Source organism: Leptonychotes weddellii, chromosome 8 (assembly GCF_054177405.1).
Source record: "Leptonychotes weddellii isolate Sample4059 chromosome 8, ASM5417740v2, whole genome shotgun sequence".
Lineage (NCBI taxonomy): Eukaryota > Metazoa > Chordata > Mammalia > Carnivora > Phocidae > Leptonychotes > Leptonychotes weddellii.
The window spans coordinates 72,927,539-72,944,436 of record NC_138376.1 but is presented as its reverse complement, the minus strand read 5'-3'; the positions used below and the strand labels follow the sequence as shown (position 1 = coordinate 72,944,436).

At 36.0% G+C, this 16,898-nt stretch overlaps 1 protein-coding gene across 5 annotated transcripts in view; it reads left to right on the top strand.

Moving 5' to 3' along the window:
- Nucleotides 1-16,620, top strand: part of MMS22L (MMS22 like, DNA repair protein) — a 103,497-nt gene extending 86,877 nt beyond the window's left edge. For 4 of the 5 annotated variants that reach the window (XM_081828690.1, XM_081828689.1, XM_081828686.1 and 1 more), the window contains 5 exons: nt 3,078-3,271; nt 7,822-7,972; nt 10,117-10,268; nt 11,118-11,260; nt 16,361-16,619. In XM_081828690.1, coding sequence (XP_081684816.1) covers nt 3,078-3,271; nt 7,822-7,972; nt 10,117-10,268; nt 11,118-11,260; nt 16,361-16,534 — 814 coding nt within the window. In that variant the 3' untranslated portion in view covers nt 16,535-16,619. Of the gene's footprint in view, nt 1-3,077; nt 3,272-7,821; nt 7,973-10,116; nt 10,269-11,117; nt 11,261-16,360 lie in introns of all 5 variants that reach the window. The other variant, XM_081828691.1, reaches the window with a different exon arrangement.
- Nucleotides 16,621-16,898: the final 278 nt, after the last annotated feature.

Sequence of the window (16,898 nt, the reverse complement as noted above, 5' to 3'; positions counted from 1 at the left end):
GATTTTGGGTCAATGTCTTACACTTAATTGGAACTTCTTTTTGCTGTGTTAACTCTCACTTTGGAGGATGTAATCTCTAAATTTAACTTTTTAACCTAGTGGTTTGGTTTTTTTCAGACCTCTGAGTCAGATCCCTGTGGTAACTCCTAGTTGTACACCCTGGCACCTCAGCATTTTGGTCTGGAGAGGTCAAAAGTGATTCAGATTTGTTGGCCTTTTTCAGTATTGCCTTGAATACATTTTTCTTGGTATCGCTTACAGTTTTTGCCAATATAGAATTCTGGTGTTGCCCCTGCCTCTTCACAAGGCAAAGCTACATGTGGCTTTTCTAGGTCCTTTTCTTAGGCTTATTGAAATTTCTTCAACCCAGGTAGGAGGAGAAGAAAATTGGCCGGTGTTTAAAGTATGTGGGTATTAGTGAGTAAGTGTGTGCGTCTTAGGGTGTAAGAGGAAAGTATGGGCTTCAGAGTCAGTTTTAAGTTCAGATTATGGGGCCAGCCCTTCCTCACCATGTGACCTTTGGATATATTTAACTTTCTCACTATCATCTTCATCATCTATAAAGAGGATTACTGATACCTATCTCATAGAATTGTTCTCCTCTTAAAGAATTTCTAGCACAAAGAAGATGATCAAAAATGATATCCCTCCCTAGGGACTAGGTTTTAGTTAGTGGAAAAAATGGATTGTTTATGTAAAAATAGCACAATTCATCCTACCCAAATACAGTAAGGTATTTATTACTCTTTGAAACCAGTACACTTTAGAAAAGCTGTAAGTAGGTTGTGCCAATGGTGGTTCTATTTTACTTGGACTCCAGCGTGTTGATGTGTGGTCATGAATTTTCTATGTTGATGTAGGCAGTTAAGTTAGGTGCCAAATGGATTTTAGTGGTTTGATACTCAATTTACTCGAAGCGAAAGGACCTGAAATGGTTCTCTAGCCACTAGTTCAAGTTGAGAGCATCTCAGGCGGGTTTTTACAAGAGAGGATATAGCAGATATTTGGTTAGCTTTTATGAGAATTGCTTGCTATGATCTTTTTCCCCAGGCATTTGTATACTTTTTTTTTTTTTTCCCAATACCTCAAGGAGTAGGAAGTAGTGCCTCATGATTATCCAAGAATTCCAGTGTCAAGGGGCACAGTATCCTCATGTTATGTAACTTAACAATTTTTACTTACCTATGTGGTCTTAGATCCAGTTTGATATTTCGGTGGAATTGCTTTAGGGACATGTACTAAGTTCTGTATTTTGTTACAGGTATTTTGAATATCCACTTCCCCTAGCTAAATTAATTTAAAACATCAGGAATGTTAGAATTAATGTAATATTTCTCTTTTTTTAGTACTAATTATTTTCTTAGTAGAATACTACTATCAGAGGAAGTCTCTGCCTCAACTCTACGGTTTTCACTGCTTTGTCTTTAATTGAAGAAAGCAAATCTATCTCAGGATGGTGTCCATGCATTTGTATCTACTCACAATTGATGTGACAGTAATAAAAACAGGAATAATATTATGGTTGTACATTTAGTTTTGAGTAATCAAATTATTAATGGCTGGGCATATTGCAAAAACACCTCCTATTCCAGATCACTAAAAAAATCTCTTAGTGTTTCCTTCCCCTCTTATATTTCTGTTAAAATCTAGAAATGTCTAAATTTCTCTTTTTTAGGTTTTTATTTTAATTACAGTTAATTAACATACAGTGTTATATCAGTTTCAGGTATAAAATACAGTGATTCAACACTTCCATACATCACCCTGTGCTCATCACAAGTGCACTCCTTAATCCCTATTACCGGTTTAACCCTTCTCCCTCCTTCAGTTCTCTATAATTAAGAGTCTGTTTCTTGATTTGTCTATTTTTTTCCTTGTTTTGTTTCTTAAATTCCACATATAAGTGAAATCATATGATGTTTGTCTTTCCCTGACTTATTTTGCTTAGCATTATACTCTAGTTCCACCCATATCATTGCAAATGGCAAGATTTCATTCTTTTTTATGGCCAAATAATATTCCATTGTATATTGTATATGGCCAATAATATTCCCTTGTGTTTGCGTGTGTGTGTATATATCTTCTTTATCCATTCATCCGTCGATGGACATTTGGGCTGCTTCCATATCTTGGCTATTGTAAATAATGTTGCTGTAAACATAGGGGTGCATGTATCCCTTTGAATTAGTGTTCTTGTATTCTTTGGGTAAATATCCAGTAGTACAATTACTGGATCATTTGGTAGTTCTATTTTTAATTTTTTGAAGAACCTCCACACTGTGTTCCACAGCGGCTGCACCAGTTTGCATTCCCATCATCAGTGTATGAGGGTTCCTTTTTCTCCACATCCTCACCAACATTTGTGGTTTCTTGTGTTGTTGATTTTAGCCATTCCCACAGGTATGAGGTGATATCTCATTATAGTTTTGATTTGCAAGAAATGTCTAAATTTTCATTTGAATTAAGCAAATAGGTAAGTAAACCTTGAATCAAAATTTTAGGCAGTATTGAATTCATATTTTAATATTTTATAAAGAACAATGACTTTTTATTGTCTGCTATGTGAAAGTGATTATGGATCTTTTTAGACCAAAGTACCAAGATTGTATCTGGCAGAGTTTATGTAGGAAAATATTTCAATTTAAAATGCTACACATAAGCAAGCTAGATGTACTTACTTTCTGTTTGGTACATCCATGTCCTTAAAGCTCTCGGAAGATAATGGTTTAAAAAATTGTTTTCATGTCTAGATTGTAAGTAAAATCACTTGTCATAGTGAGTTGCAAAATGCAGACCTTCATTCTGAAGCTGCCTCTTTCTCATTTGGATCTGACATATTAAAAAGCATATAATTAATGGTTGACATTAGTAATTAACATTAACTTTATGGTGCTTAATATGCCATCATTCATCCATCAAATAACCAGAAATGCATAATGTCTTGGCATAAAGGTTTTAATTATATAAAACGGTCCTTCAGTTTTCCTATGATATAAATGTTAAAAGCCCAAAATGTATTTAAAGAAGATTTTTATAAGCATTTGTTGGGTGTTAGCTATATTTTTATTTCTTTTTAGGAGTATGCATCAACAATTGTGTCAGGAACTTCAAAAGGAGAGTGTGGACCTAATTGTGCAGTCTTCATTATCGGCTAAAGAGCGCCACCTTGCTGCAGTTGCCAATGCACTGTGGAGACATTTCTTTTCATTTTTGAAGAGTCAGAGAATGTCACAGATAGTGCCTCTCTCAGAACTTGCGGACGCAGCTGCAGGTCAGCGTTGTTAACTGGCTAATTAGCTTCTCGTGCAGATTCTGTCAATTTTTTCTTCTGTTTGCTTGATAACAAACTCTTTTATTACAGTCTAATAAATACTTGGACAACCAGAAAGATGAAAAGAATTACATATGTTAAATTAAGTTCCTTTGGCTTGTTGATTATTTTCTGCTCAGTAAAGGTAAAAATTAAGTTTTTGTTTGCTAAAAACAAAATACAACTTTCAATCTTAAAAATATTGAATATACATAAACTTTTTTTATGCACACAATATTTGGAAAGCAAAGTAGCATTTGATTTCTTCTAGTTCAAGGACTTTATGTTCACATTGTGTGTGAAGGTGTCTAGGTATAAGATGAAGCTACTTGTATGAAGAACAAAAGAACTGAGTGTGAATTCCACTTCACACCAAGCAGATGAGATCAGAATAAACATCAAATATGTAGAATGTTGTTTGACTTCTACTAGATTCTATTTTGGGTTGTAATTTTTCATGAATTTGACTCAGCCTAAGGTCATGTCCTTAGGCTTTAAGGGAATCTGAATCACATGATGTCATAGACAAGAATTTGAATATATGAGCACATATACAGTTTTCTAAGAAGAGATCATTATGTTTCTTAAAGGGATATTTTACCTAAAATATGTGCAGAAGCACTTGGATAGACAGAAATCAGTATGATAACTACATGTATTTAATTGCAATTTGTGTAAAAGTATATAATACATTTTGAGGGGCACCTGGGTGGCTCAGTTAAACATCTGTCTTTGGCTCAGGTCATGATCCCTGGGTCCTGGGATCGAGCCCCATATCGGGCTCCTTGCTCAGCGAGGAGTCTGCTTCTCTCTTTCCCCTTGCTTGTGCTCTCTTGCTCTCTCTCTCTCAAATAAATAAATTCTTAAAAAAAAAAAAGTATGTAATACATTTGAATGTAATGCTTTTTAAAACCTAAAATCTAAACCATGGTTTGTTTTACCCTGGTGTGAATGATGGAAAACTGAGCTAAAAGCACTACATAAAAGACTGGATGATATAAATTGTGAAAGATCTTGAATTCTGCTAGCATTTCCATAATTAAAACATTACAATGACAGATTGAAGAATTGTGACAGGACAACAGTTTTCCAACTACTATAATGTCTATGAAAATAAATATTGATATTCAATCAGTTTAACCAAAGCAGACATTAGAAGCCAATATGACTTATCTTTCTTCCATTCATCATCCTGACTCTCAGTCAGCGAACAAAAATGATACCACACAAGTTTAGTCACGGCTGTCCTAGGTGCTAAAAGTAAATGGTATATACATATAAAGTAAAATATGTGTGGGTTTGGGGTTTGTTTTGAAATAAAGACTTGATAGGTTAGGAGAGAAAAATTTCCTGCATTCAAAAAGTCCTCAAACACCCACTTTTATTGCCATGGTGGATATACCAGTGGGGAAAAGGACTGCAATTTATTTTCTCACATATAAGTTACATGTTCTTATGGAGCTTATAGTGCGGGGGAGAGAACAATAAGTAAGTAAGCAAGATGTGTAATATCTGGTGATAAGTGCTATGGATACATATAAAAATATATCAAAGAGGGTAGGGATAGGGAAGGCCAGAGGCAGATCGTAATTTTAAATAGTCAGAAAGGCCTCAGTAAGTACCATTTAAGCAAAAACCTGAAGGAAGTGAGAGACGAAGGCTCTGCACAAGTCCACAGGCAAGAGCATGTCTGGTGTGTTTGCCGAACCACAGGGAAGCCATGAAAGGTCATGAGGCATAAGAAAGGGAGAGAGAATAGTCAAGAGATATGATCAAAAGGTAATGGAGAGCTACCTTGTGTTCTGCCTTGTGTGTAGTTGTAAAGACTGGCTTTTACTCCGAGGTTAGAAGCTGTTGGAAGAGTTTTGAGCAGAGGAGTGAGGAGCATCCTTCTGGCTGTGAGAATGAGAACAGACAGTAAGGAGGCCAGTTAGGGAACGACTGCAACAACTCAAAAATGAGCAGCTTGGGCTAACACGATAGCTCAGGGTGGTGAGAAGTGGTCCCATTTCCAGTCTGAAGGTAGAGAAAGTATTTTGAAGATAGAGCTGACAGAATTTCCAAGTGGGTAGGATATGGTAAGCAGAATAAAGAGAGAATCCCCCATATTCCGAGATGAGGAAAATTGTGGCAGGAGCAGATTTTTATGAGGGAAGACTAGGACTTCGATATTGGACTTTTTTTTCTTTTAGATATCCAATAAAATCGAAAAAATGTTGCACAAGCACTTGGATAATGAGTGGAGGGTTCAGGGAAGAGATTAAATTAGGAAACTATGTATAAATAGTAAAGCTATGTAGTGGATGGGATTGCTGATTGAGTAAGTTGGTGAAAAGAGAAGTTTAAGGACTGGGCTCCAGGATATTCCCATGTCCAGATTTGTAGGATAAAAAGGAATGCCAGGGAAGCAAGAGGAAAACCAAGTGTGGTGCCCTGGAAATCAACTGACAGAACATTTCAAGGAAGGGGAAAGTCAACTGCTCAAATGCTGTTCATGGATCAAGTAAGATGAGGTGTGAGATTGGTCATTGGATATAGCAAGAAGGGAGGTCACTGGTAACGTTGAAAAGGAGTTTTGGTGTAGTGCTAGAAGCAAAGGCCTGATTGAAGATGAGTCAAGAGAAAATGAATTGCAGATGGGAAATGTAGATAAATCTTTTTATCACTATTTAAGAGAAGTAGAAAAGGGGGGTTATTAGCTAGAGGGAGGTGTGGGGTCAAAGAGATTTTTTTTTTAATAGCACAGGAGAAATTTCAGCATATTTATAATCCTGACAGGAATGTTCTGGAGTGAGGGAAAACTTGATGATGAAAGAGAGTCTCTTGTGTTTTAATGCCCAATAGAAATGGGATCCCATAGAGGATTTGGCCTCAGATCATCTGTAGTAGCAGAAGAGAAGGCAGAGGATATGGCCCAGGTAGAGGCGTCTGGGCAGATGTGGCAGGATCTTGCGGAAGTTCTCTGCTGATGTTTCTCATTTCTCTGTGAAGTAGTAAGTAAGGCCATCAGCGGAAAGTAAGGACGGGGAGGAGGTGCTAGCTGATGACGGAGAGAGGAAGGAAGGTATGCGGTAGTCCTCCAGGAGAATAAAAATCTGAATGGACTGGAGTAATGTGGCAGGAATGCTGGCCAACTTAAAGTTTGTAGTCATAAATCTAAAGTGAGATCAGTCAGCCGGGTTGCTCACCAGCCATTTATACTGGCGTAGGTGCGTGTGGAGAGCAGACCAAGAGTTGGAATGAAACAGATGCTTTTTACCAGAGAAGTACAACGAATCAAGTAAGAAGCAAGGGAGTTGACAGTATACACAAATGAGTGTAACAGTGGACCATGCAGTCAAGCTGCCTAAAAAGGGAAAGATGAGGCATGAAGGTAGCGAGAGACAGGGGAAAAGTTGTAGGATCAATGAATTGTATAGGTCCTGGTGAAATCAGATAGTTGTTGGAAGTTGGGGACCTGGAGCCAGAAAATGGGGTCCTGGAAGTGGAAATCACGGAGAGAACATATTTACCGGTAATGGCAAAATCTCTCAGTATCAACATGGGAGTGAATGACTGAAATAGAATGGAAGATAGATTCACTAAGAAGGGGAGTTCAAGGAACTGAGAGGCCAGGATATTAGAAGAAAAGCCATCAAGGATTATGACAGGAGTGCTGCTAGAGAAGATGTTGTTAGTGAGGAATGAGGGGACGTGAACTAGGCAGCACGAGGCCAACGCAACAGGAGAGTTAGTGGCTGGTATCTGATGACATGAGAGTCAAAGCTGGAGGTTTTGAGGAGGAGGAAAGGTAGAATGCTCTAGAAGCAGCCATGGGACCAAGGAACAAACTCTCCTATCTGTAGCTCAAATGTAGGAGAGGGGTGGGAGAATTCACAGCCACCATTTGAGAGAGCTGCATAGGAACCAGTGCTTCAGAAGCAATTTATTGACAAACATAAATTAATATAATACAAATTAAGTTGGGGAATTCCCAGGAAATCACAAAATAAACGATATTTGTTTAACATGGTTAACGAAGAAATTCTAGTTCCTAGGCTTAGTGGTTCTGAAGGAAGTGGAGTGCCACTGATTATAGGAGGTTGCCGTTTAATAGACGACTGTCCAGTGTCTAAGGTAAGACTGAAGTCTTCTCTGTGGCAGGTGGCAAGTACATTAGCTTGATTGGAGAAAAGCAGATGCTAGAAATATTTTTTTAAATGGGTTTTTTGAATGAGAGAAACATTGGGTGTAGAATTTGGAATTTGAGGAAGCCATTATAGATTTGATCATGGTAACGCTAAAATGGGTTATTCTAGACCCATTCTTGGAGATCTAGATGATCGCTACAGAAATTTCTTTGGCAACATGAATTTAGTTCAGTTTTTGTCTTTTTGTTAGTTCTGCATTTCTAAATGTGACATTTTATTATTGAGTGGCTGAATTCTTTTTATCACTATTGATATAATTTGGGGAAGGGGAATAGTTTTTTAAAAATTCTTCACCACAAATATCTTTCATTTTAAATCTAGATTTTACTTTGCTTGCAATGGACATGCCCAGCACAGCTCCATCAGATCTTCAGCCTCAGCCAGTTATATCAGTGATGCAACTTTTTGGTTGGGATGATATCATCTGGCCCCAAGTTGTAGCAAGATATTTAAGTCATTGCCTACAAAATAGGTAAGTGACCTGATATCAGGTATGCACGTTAATAGAAACTCATGATTGATCAGTACACTAGGAAAGTAAGAATCTTCACAAATAAAAACTGATCTTACTACATACACTCTCACTTGGGTGGTTTTTTGCTTTTGGACAGATCAGCGTTTGACAGTGGCAGTAGCCTGCTTAAAAAACAAAACAAAACAAAAAACTTGCTGCTTAAGCACCCTTTCAAAACTTTTTTGTAGGACTGCCTTATTCCATCCTGAAATGGCCTTTCTATACTCACCTTTGTGAAAGAAATTATGCAATTAATATTGCTGGTTCTGTAAGATACTAGTATATTATGGTATTTTTAGATTCAATGATAGCTTTCCCTTTCACAGTTAGATTTTTAAAGACTTGTCTCTTAACTTGTACAATTATGAACAAGACACTTCATCGCCCTGAACATTGGTTTGCTTATCTGTGTCTCCTGCTCTGTTACATAACAGATCTGAGGAACCCCAATAGAAAAAAACACACAATAAATAAAATTAAAATAGAAATAGTGTAATCAGGAAAATTTGAATAAGAATATCAAGATGACGGAAAATAAAATGAATACTCAAGAGACCCCTGCAGCTCCTGTCCAAGCTGCCAGTCAGTGAGAAGGGGGATGCAGTCGGTGAGGTGTTCTCCTCATAGACAAGCTCACCAAGCAGATATTAAGTCACCTTCTCATTGGCTTTCAGTCAAAAAGTAAGGGAGTTCAACTTCGTTTGGATTATTTTTAGAATCTCGTCTAGCTTGAGAATTCTGTAGTAACAAACATTATTAGTATTTATTAAATACTTTTGTTAAAACTACCTGCTGAAACTAATTCTTTTGTTTAGTTGCTGAAACTATTTTACTGAAACTAACTTATTTAGTTTAAAAAATAATATTTGGGGGCACCTGGGTGGCTCAGTTGGTTAAGCGACTGCCTTCGGCTCAGGTCACGATCCTGGAGTCCTGGGATCGAGTCCCACATCGGGCTCCCTGCTCAGCAGGGAGTCTGCTTCTCCCTCTGACCCTCCCCCCTCTCATGCTCTCTCTATCTCATTTTCTCTCTCAAATAAATAAATAAAATCTTTAAAAAAAATAATATTTGGTATATAATAACAGTTGAAGAAACTGAGATGTAAAGATGTTAAATAATTTTAGGAAGGTCGTATAGGTAATACATGATGAACCTGCGTTCTACACTGTGTACTCTTTGTGGCAACTTATTTTCAAAGTTTTTCAAAACAGTATTTTTTTTTTAAGATTTTATTTATTTGAGAGAGAGAACATGAGAGCGTACAAGTGGGGGGGGGGGCAGAGGGAGAGCAGGGAACCCGATGTGGGACTCAGTCTCGGGACCCTGAGATCATGACCTGAGCCAAAGGTAGATGCAACCTACTGAGCCACCTAGGCATTCCACAAAACAGTATTCTTAGAGTTATGACTTATATGTATTATTTAAATTTCTGACTTTACCTAGCACTTTATAGTTAGTTTAAGACCACCCTCATCCTTTCTAACCCCCGATTATAAAATGGGTAGATATCAGATTTAGCCAGGCCTTTGGCTTCATAGAAAGATTTTATTTTCAGTTGTTACTTTGGAATTCTTTAATAATGACCGCCCATGGGGTGGGGTAGCAGGAAAGAAAGGAATGGGAATGGGATTGTTTAGAAGACTCACATAGAAATATACTTTGTCTTTAACTTTTTCTTATATAAATGGTCATGACTTCTGTTCTTTTTATTTACTCTAAGGGCCACTATTTTTTTTCCTACTTTCCACTTCATGATCATCTCACCTTGCAAGTTATTAGCCCCTTTCTCGATTTTCCCATTTTAACCTTATTCTCTCTTCCTTCTTCCCCTTGGCATAACCTTATATGTGTGCCATCAGTGGAAAGAGGAGAATTAAAAATTAGAAGATTACAGATGAAAGCAAGAATATTTATGTAAAATTTCTTTTTAGGTGTATCTGTAGTATTTATTTTCAACAGTGCCTATCTGCATTAATGTGTAAAATAAAGGAGGCCAAGAAGTGGGGTATGTTAGAATGTTTTCCTTCATTTCTTAGTCTCTGTACTCAGGGAACATATTGTCAGGTTTTGGTTTTTAATATCCATCATCTTATTTTTACAGCATGTTATGTGAAGCACTTTCTCATACAGGCTGTGTATCTTTTCAAGCCTTAACTGTAAGATCATGGATTCGTTGCGTTTTGCAAATGTACATAAACAACCTCTATGTGCCTGATGATTTGTTCATTGATATAAATCCTGGACAGGCAGTTGGTAAGTATGTCAGGCATTTTGCTTTCTAGATATCTAAGTATGTTTAAAATTTCCTGTTTTGTTACGTAAATTAATAGAAAAAGATACAAAATATATTTGTAATATTATATAAAATGTTTGTAATATGTATAAATAATAACATTTCTTTCTGCAGCCTGTTTCTTTTTCTTGATATTTTCCTGTTACCATGTATGACGAATTTCTCTCCGATAAAGATAAAAGAACTTGTTTCCTTGGAAGCCGGGAACAAAAACTTGCTCTCCAGTGACAAGCTATTTTTTTACCTTGAAGAAACTGATCACACAAAAAAAGTAGAACTATAAAGTAAATAACCAGATATCACACCGTTAACACCTTAAAAAGAAAAGTATCCAATTACGAATAATTCTCTCCCATTTTATATTAGATATTTTACCTCTGTTCTGCTCTACTATTATTAGTCACAAAGTGATACTTGTACTTTATTTATTTTTAAAATATCCATACAGTTTTGGTTGTCTATAGGGCATGCCTTTTCATAAAGCTGTTCTTTATGGCCATTTATAAATCACCCAAAGGCTGGCCCGAAAAAAATGCTCCAAATTTACTTTGATATCTTATTGCATCATTTAGCTTTACGTGAATAAACTTTTGGGGCTAGGACATTCATAAGTATATGTTTGTTTGGTTTTAAATAAAACCTTTCCTTAGAGACTTAATTGAAAGTTTTCAATTATGTGGAAATTTGAATTTTTTTAAAAAAAGGATGTTATAAATGAATGCTGCATTCCATACTCTCATCTATATATATGTGTAATATAAATGTATATAATAAACATAAATATTATTATGTTGTTTTTATCTCAACAGAAAAAGAGTACTTGGAACAGTTGGCTGAACTGACAAGGTTGCTATTTAAACTCTCAGAAGTAAAGAATATTTTCTCAAAGGCTCAAGTTGAATATTTATCCAGTCCAGAAGACCCTACAAAAGCACTTGTTCTATTTTTTGAGGTATTTTTCATTTATTAGTATAATTGTCCAAATCCATTATAATTATTTTTTCACAAAAACTTCAAGTGTTTATGAAGTTTTTCTATAAAATGAATTATTTTAAATTGAATCATTATTGTTTGCCTGCTATTATAAAATTCTGGAGGAATAAAAATGTGATTCTGTGATTTAGTACAATTCACTCTTAAGGACAGCCAGAAGAATTACATTTAATGAAAAATAATGACTGAAGAATGCTACGTAATAGGGGCACCTGGGTGGCTCAGTCCATGAAGTGTCCAGCTCGTGATTTCAGCTCAGGTCATGATCTCAGGGTGGTGAGATTGAGCTCACCAAGAGTCTGCTTGAGATTCTTTCTCTCCCTTTCCCCACCCCCCATGCTCATGCTCGCTTTCTCTCTCTAAGAAAATAAATAAATCTTAAAAAAAAAAAAAAAGAATGCTACATAATACCCTCACACTAAGGCTTCTGTCAGTTGTAGGAATATCTTATTGCTAAAACTGCTAGATAGCAATATTCTCCAGATACTTGGGAACTAGATTGCCTTGTCCATGGTCCCATAATAGTTCCAACTTCATGTTTACCACCCTGTAGCAAACAGTAAATTTTACAGTAAAATTTTATTGTATTTAGCATAAGCACCAACTGCTTCATATCATTTTGGTTGGGGCTTTAAAATCCAATCCATTTGTTTAGTTTTGTCTCCATAATAAATAGTCCCTTTCAACATTTGACTTTTAATTATTAATTTTGCAAGAATTTCTATTATGTGGTATTCTTTGCTTTACAGCCTTGTTGAAGTTGTTAACATGTTTGGATTAGTGTTTTTGTAAGCTATTCACAATAAAAGTTGGTTTATTTTCCCTCAAAGTGTTTGGTATTAACGTCAATGAAAAAAATACAACCTATAAGCTCTTTCCATAAATGTGAATTCTTCCATTGGTTTCCATTAAGTTAAAAGTACAATCGTATGACGATTAGTGATATCATATAAATCCTAAAAATATTTAGTAATTGTTTATGCAGCTATAAAACAGACATTGCTTTTATTTAGCCTTTTATTTAGTATTGACTGAATCTTAACCTGTACTTAAACACTTATGCTGGGAACCATACTGGACCAGAAAGGGAGGTAGAAGTCATTTATTTCACTAATAGTTTTCAGAAACTCTACTAATTTAAGCCAGTCTGAATTAATTGTTCTTTCACCACACAGTAAATAATAGTTGTTTGCTAAATGCTAGATAGTATTATGCTAGGATTTCTTAGGGATTTGAGAAACCAGAAAAAGTAGTCCTTGATTTCGAGAACTTTTTACTTGTCTGAGAATACAAGATAAACACAAAGGTTAAAATAATAAGACAGTGTATGCTAAGTGCCAGTTAGTTGTTAGATCATTCAGTAGGTTAATAATTCAGAGCATCTTGGTCTAAGAAGTTTGGATTTTCTCCTGTGAACAGTATGAAGGCTTTATAAATTTTTAAGTAGGTCTGATTTGATCAAATGACTTTTTAAGAAAATTAGTAACGGTAGATTAAAGGTGCAGAAGAACTGTTGGCCAGAAACTAGTTAGATTTAGAAGGAGTTGAAAATTGAATTATGGGATTTTTGAAAGGATCTGAGATAAACACTGTGTTTAACCAGAAGAATGATACCTTAAGGAGAAATAGGAGCATCATGATTTAGGGTGAGGGAGACGTAGGTGAGGAGTCCAATTTTAAACTGGTTTAGTTTGAGATTGTGTGAGGAGTCACCAAGATCATTCCCAAGTGCTGTGTGATTTGCTGGGAGGACTCAGAACTCAGCATATAATTTTACTCACAACTATCCCTTATTAGAGTGAAAGATCGAGAGCACAGCCAGCAAAGGAAAAAGGTACATGGGCTGAAGTCTGGAGACACCAGGTACGGCTTCCAATGGTCTTCTCCTAGAGCTGCGCTGGGCATGATTAGTTCTTCCTGAGAGGGATTGTGACAACACATGTGCAATGCTGTCTCCCGGGAAAACTCATTAGTGACTCAGTGCCTGAGGTTTTCAATGGGGACTGGTCACGTAGCTCTTTGAAAATTCCAGACCCCCAGAATGGAGGCAGATATTCAGCATAAACTGCATTGTTTCCCTAAATAGTTTAGGCTCAGTGAGCCATTCTTACCAGGAAATGGTGGGAAAAACCTGAGGCCTCATTCGCCAGCCAAGGGCCAGACTTACAAGTAGGCGTTTTTAAAGATAGCAAGTCTAGGCCTACTGTGTTAACTCTTTCCTGCACAGAAATGATAGTATGACATGTAAATAATGAGAATGGAGAAGTCCCTGAGATAGTCTGAGAAATACATGTCTTATAGTCTAAGGAAATGAAGGCTAAACACAGAAGAAATACTGAGCTCTAGAACAGTGTGTAGATCTCAAAAGTGTTTCATAGACCTCTGGGGGTTACTGATACCTTTCCAGGAATTTTACAAGCTCAAAAGTGTATTGACATTTGCACAAATAGTGCAAAAACTTTAACACAAATCAGTACCATGGCCCAAGATTATATTGGTGGTCATTATCATTTTCACTGCCATGCAATCACAGAAAAAAAAAAAAAAAAAAGAATCCAGTTTCATTTAAGAACATCCTTAATGAAGTAGTAAAATTATTAATTTTACTGAATTTTGACCCTTAAGTACAGTGTCCTTTAACGCCCTCTGAATGACAATGGGAAGTGTACTTAAAGCATGTCTGCTGCATATAAAGCAAGGTGGCTGTCTATAAATAAACAGCACTTGTGTGGTAATTTGAGTTACAAGCTGACCTGACTGCTTTTATCTTGAAAGAAAAACTAACAAAGTATGGTTATTCAGACTTCGGTATTTGGCAGACATTTTCTCAGAAATGTATGAAATGAGTATCACTTCAGAAAAAAAAACAACAACAACAACTGACAGTGTTTGTTGCTAATGACATAATTTGAGCTTTTAAGAAAATTAGAATTTTGGAAAACTTGTATTTGCCATTATGAGCTTGAGAGCATCATGATACTTAAAGACTTTTCTGATGACACTGGTGCTAGTATTAACAAACAGAACTTTTTTTAATGAATAATGAAATGTGTCCACATTGGGAAGTTGTATAACTCAGTGAGCCAGAATTTTCCAGATAACCAAACGGGCTTTTTAAAACCATGCATGGGTATTACACAATCATTCAAAGAGCAAAATAGATCAGTGGCTTTTAAAGAGTAAAGAATATTCATTGACATGGGTTCTGAATTCCATAATACAATTAACCTTTAAGAAATACCACTTGTCAAGTTTTGGTGTAGTATCAGAGAGGAATTATCTAAAAAATCTACTAAAATATTTCTTTCTCTTCCATTTGCGTATGTGTGTGAGATTAAATTGTTTTCATCTGCAACATATTGCAACAGATTTTATGCAGAAACAGATATGGGAATCTAGCTGTCTTCTATTCAGCCAGACATTAAAAAGATTTGCAAAAATGTAAAAATTATCACTGTTTTTTTTTGTTTGTTTTGGAAAATAAAGCTGTTTTCTGTAAAAAGATTTTACTCTGTTAACATATAATGCTTATTATTTTTAAATGAACTAATAAATAATTTAAGTGTTCTCTTTTCATTTTATATGGTAAATATCAATAGATATAACCCAAATAATAATAAGCACCTTAAGATCCTCAGCTTTTACATGGATAAAAGGGAACTGAGAAGTTTGAGAACTTCCGGTCTAGGAAAAGAAATGTAGAGAACCAAGGGCAGAAAGCTAAATCGAAAAAAAGATTCATCAGATCTATCTTTTGTTGCTATTTTCATCATCCACCTCATAGTCACTCCAGGTCATAGATTCCTTATCTTTTCCTCCATTCTACATTTTATTATCGACATGACTAACTTTAATATCACCTTGAATAACTTATCCTAATCCCTCATTTCAAAGCTCCTCCACAAGTCTTCTGGTGATCTTCACTCCTGCTCTACTTCATCGACCCACTCCCATGACAAACCTAAGTGAACCTACGGCATCATGTGGATTATCTGAGAGCTCTTTGACTATCACCACCTGTGCCTCCAATTCTCCAAGTGACCTCACATGACCTTCCACTTCCTTTTCTCCAAGTGTGACGTCCTCTCAAGGTCTTACTTCTTCCCTTCCCTTACTTCTCTCCACCTTAATTAGACCCCTTAGGGGGCCTCACTGCAGCTGTACTCTTACCATCATCCCTATAGTCTTCCATCTTGGTTCTTTTGGTTCTGCCTACAAACCTTCAACCTTGGATTGGTGCAACCACTTGCTTTCTCTTCTTTGTCTTATCTGCTGAGAGCTGCAGGAGCAAAATCACATAACTGTATATTGGTGCTATTAGGTCCAATTTAGGTCATTGAAATCCACTGTAAGTCAGTTCCCAGTAATGGTTTGAAAACTTTGCTTCTCTTCTCAAACCTCCCGACCCATCTCTAGCCAGTCTGCTCTTGATTCTTTTTGTGACTGCTCACCTCTTGCTTAGTCTCACTTTTCCTCAACTTATTCTTTCTTTTATTTCCTTTGTTCTTCCCATTTTATCTTCTCTCACTGCCTCACCTCACCATTTCTCCCTACCACCTCTCACCATTTTTTCATCTGTGCCCATTGCACCTCATCATTTTTCCTCTGAGAAATATAAGCTAGAATCTAATTAACAGCTTATAAAGAAAATTCTGGGGGGAAAATCATATCACAGAACTGAACATCATAGAGGTCTTACATGTAAGAATTTGGTAACCTTGCTTGCAGGTTTTCCTTATAGGAATTTGGGGATTGTAATTGCCAGTTGTATACTAGGATATTTGGAAGGCTTGACATGATTTGATAAAACTTCTTATATTGGTTCCATTGATTTTTTTATTCTTTTAACCTTTTATTTTAATTACAAAAGGCAAGACTTAATTCTTTCCACTGGCATTTTTTAATTGCTGTGAACATTTATTGGAAAGGTAAGGAGGTACACTTAAGAATGTAAGGGGTGTGTGTGGGGAGAGAAATTTTCTTCATTTCTCAAAGTCAGTATTGTGTAAAACTTGGAAATCTAAATCATGTTTTTCCTTTTTTTTTTTTTTTTTTATAGGCTGTTGGTATTACTTACGGGAATCTGCAGAACCTTTCTGATAAATCTGCCATGGTCACAAAGTCCTTAGAATACCTTGGTGAAATATTAAAATATATAAAACCTTATTTGGGAAAAAAAATTTCCAGTGCAGGGCTGCAACTGACTTATAGGATGATGGGTATGTATTCCTGACATTATTAAAACTTCTTTAGGTTGAACCTATAGTATCATGATAGATAGGAATGTACTAATACACTGGCTAAATCACTGTTCTCCATACAATCATAAGAATAATTTGAAAGACAATGATTTAGCTTACAGTAATTCATGTTGGCTTTCTACTAGTGTATCCTATCTTGCCCCGCCTCCTTTCAGACCTCTTCTTGTTATGCTTGCGTTAATATTAGAATTAATTATGACCAAAACAAAATATCCTGATACCAATTTGCTGTCAGTAGTCTGTTGTGAATCACTCACATTGTGAATACCTGGATAATTAAAATGGACTTTTTTTTTTAAAGTTTATCTGTGCTTTGTTAGAATTTAAAATATCAGG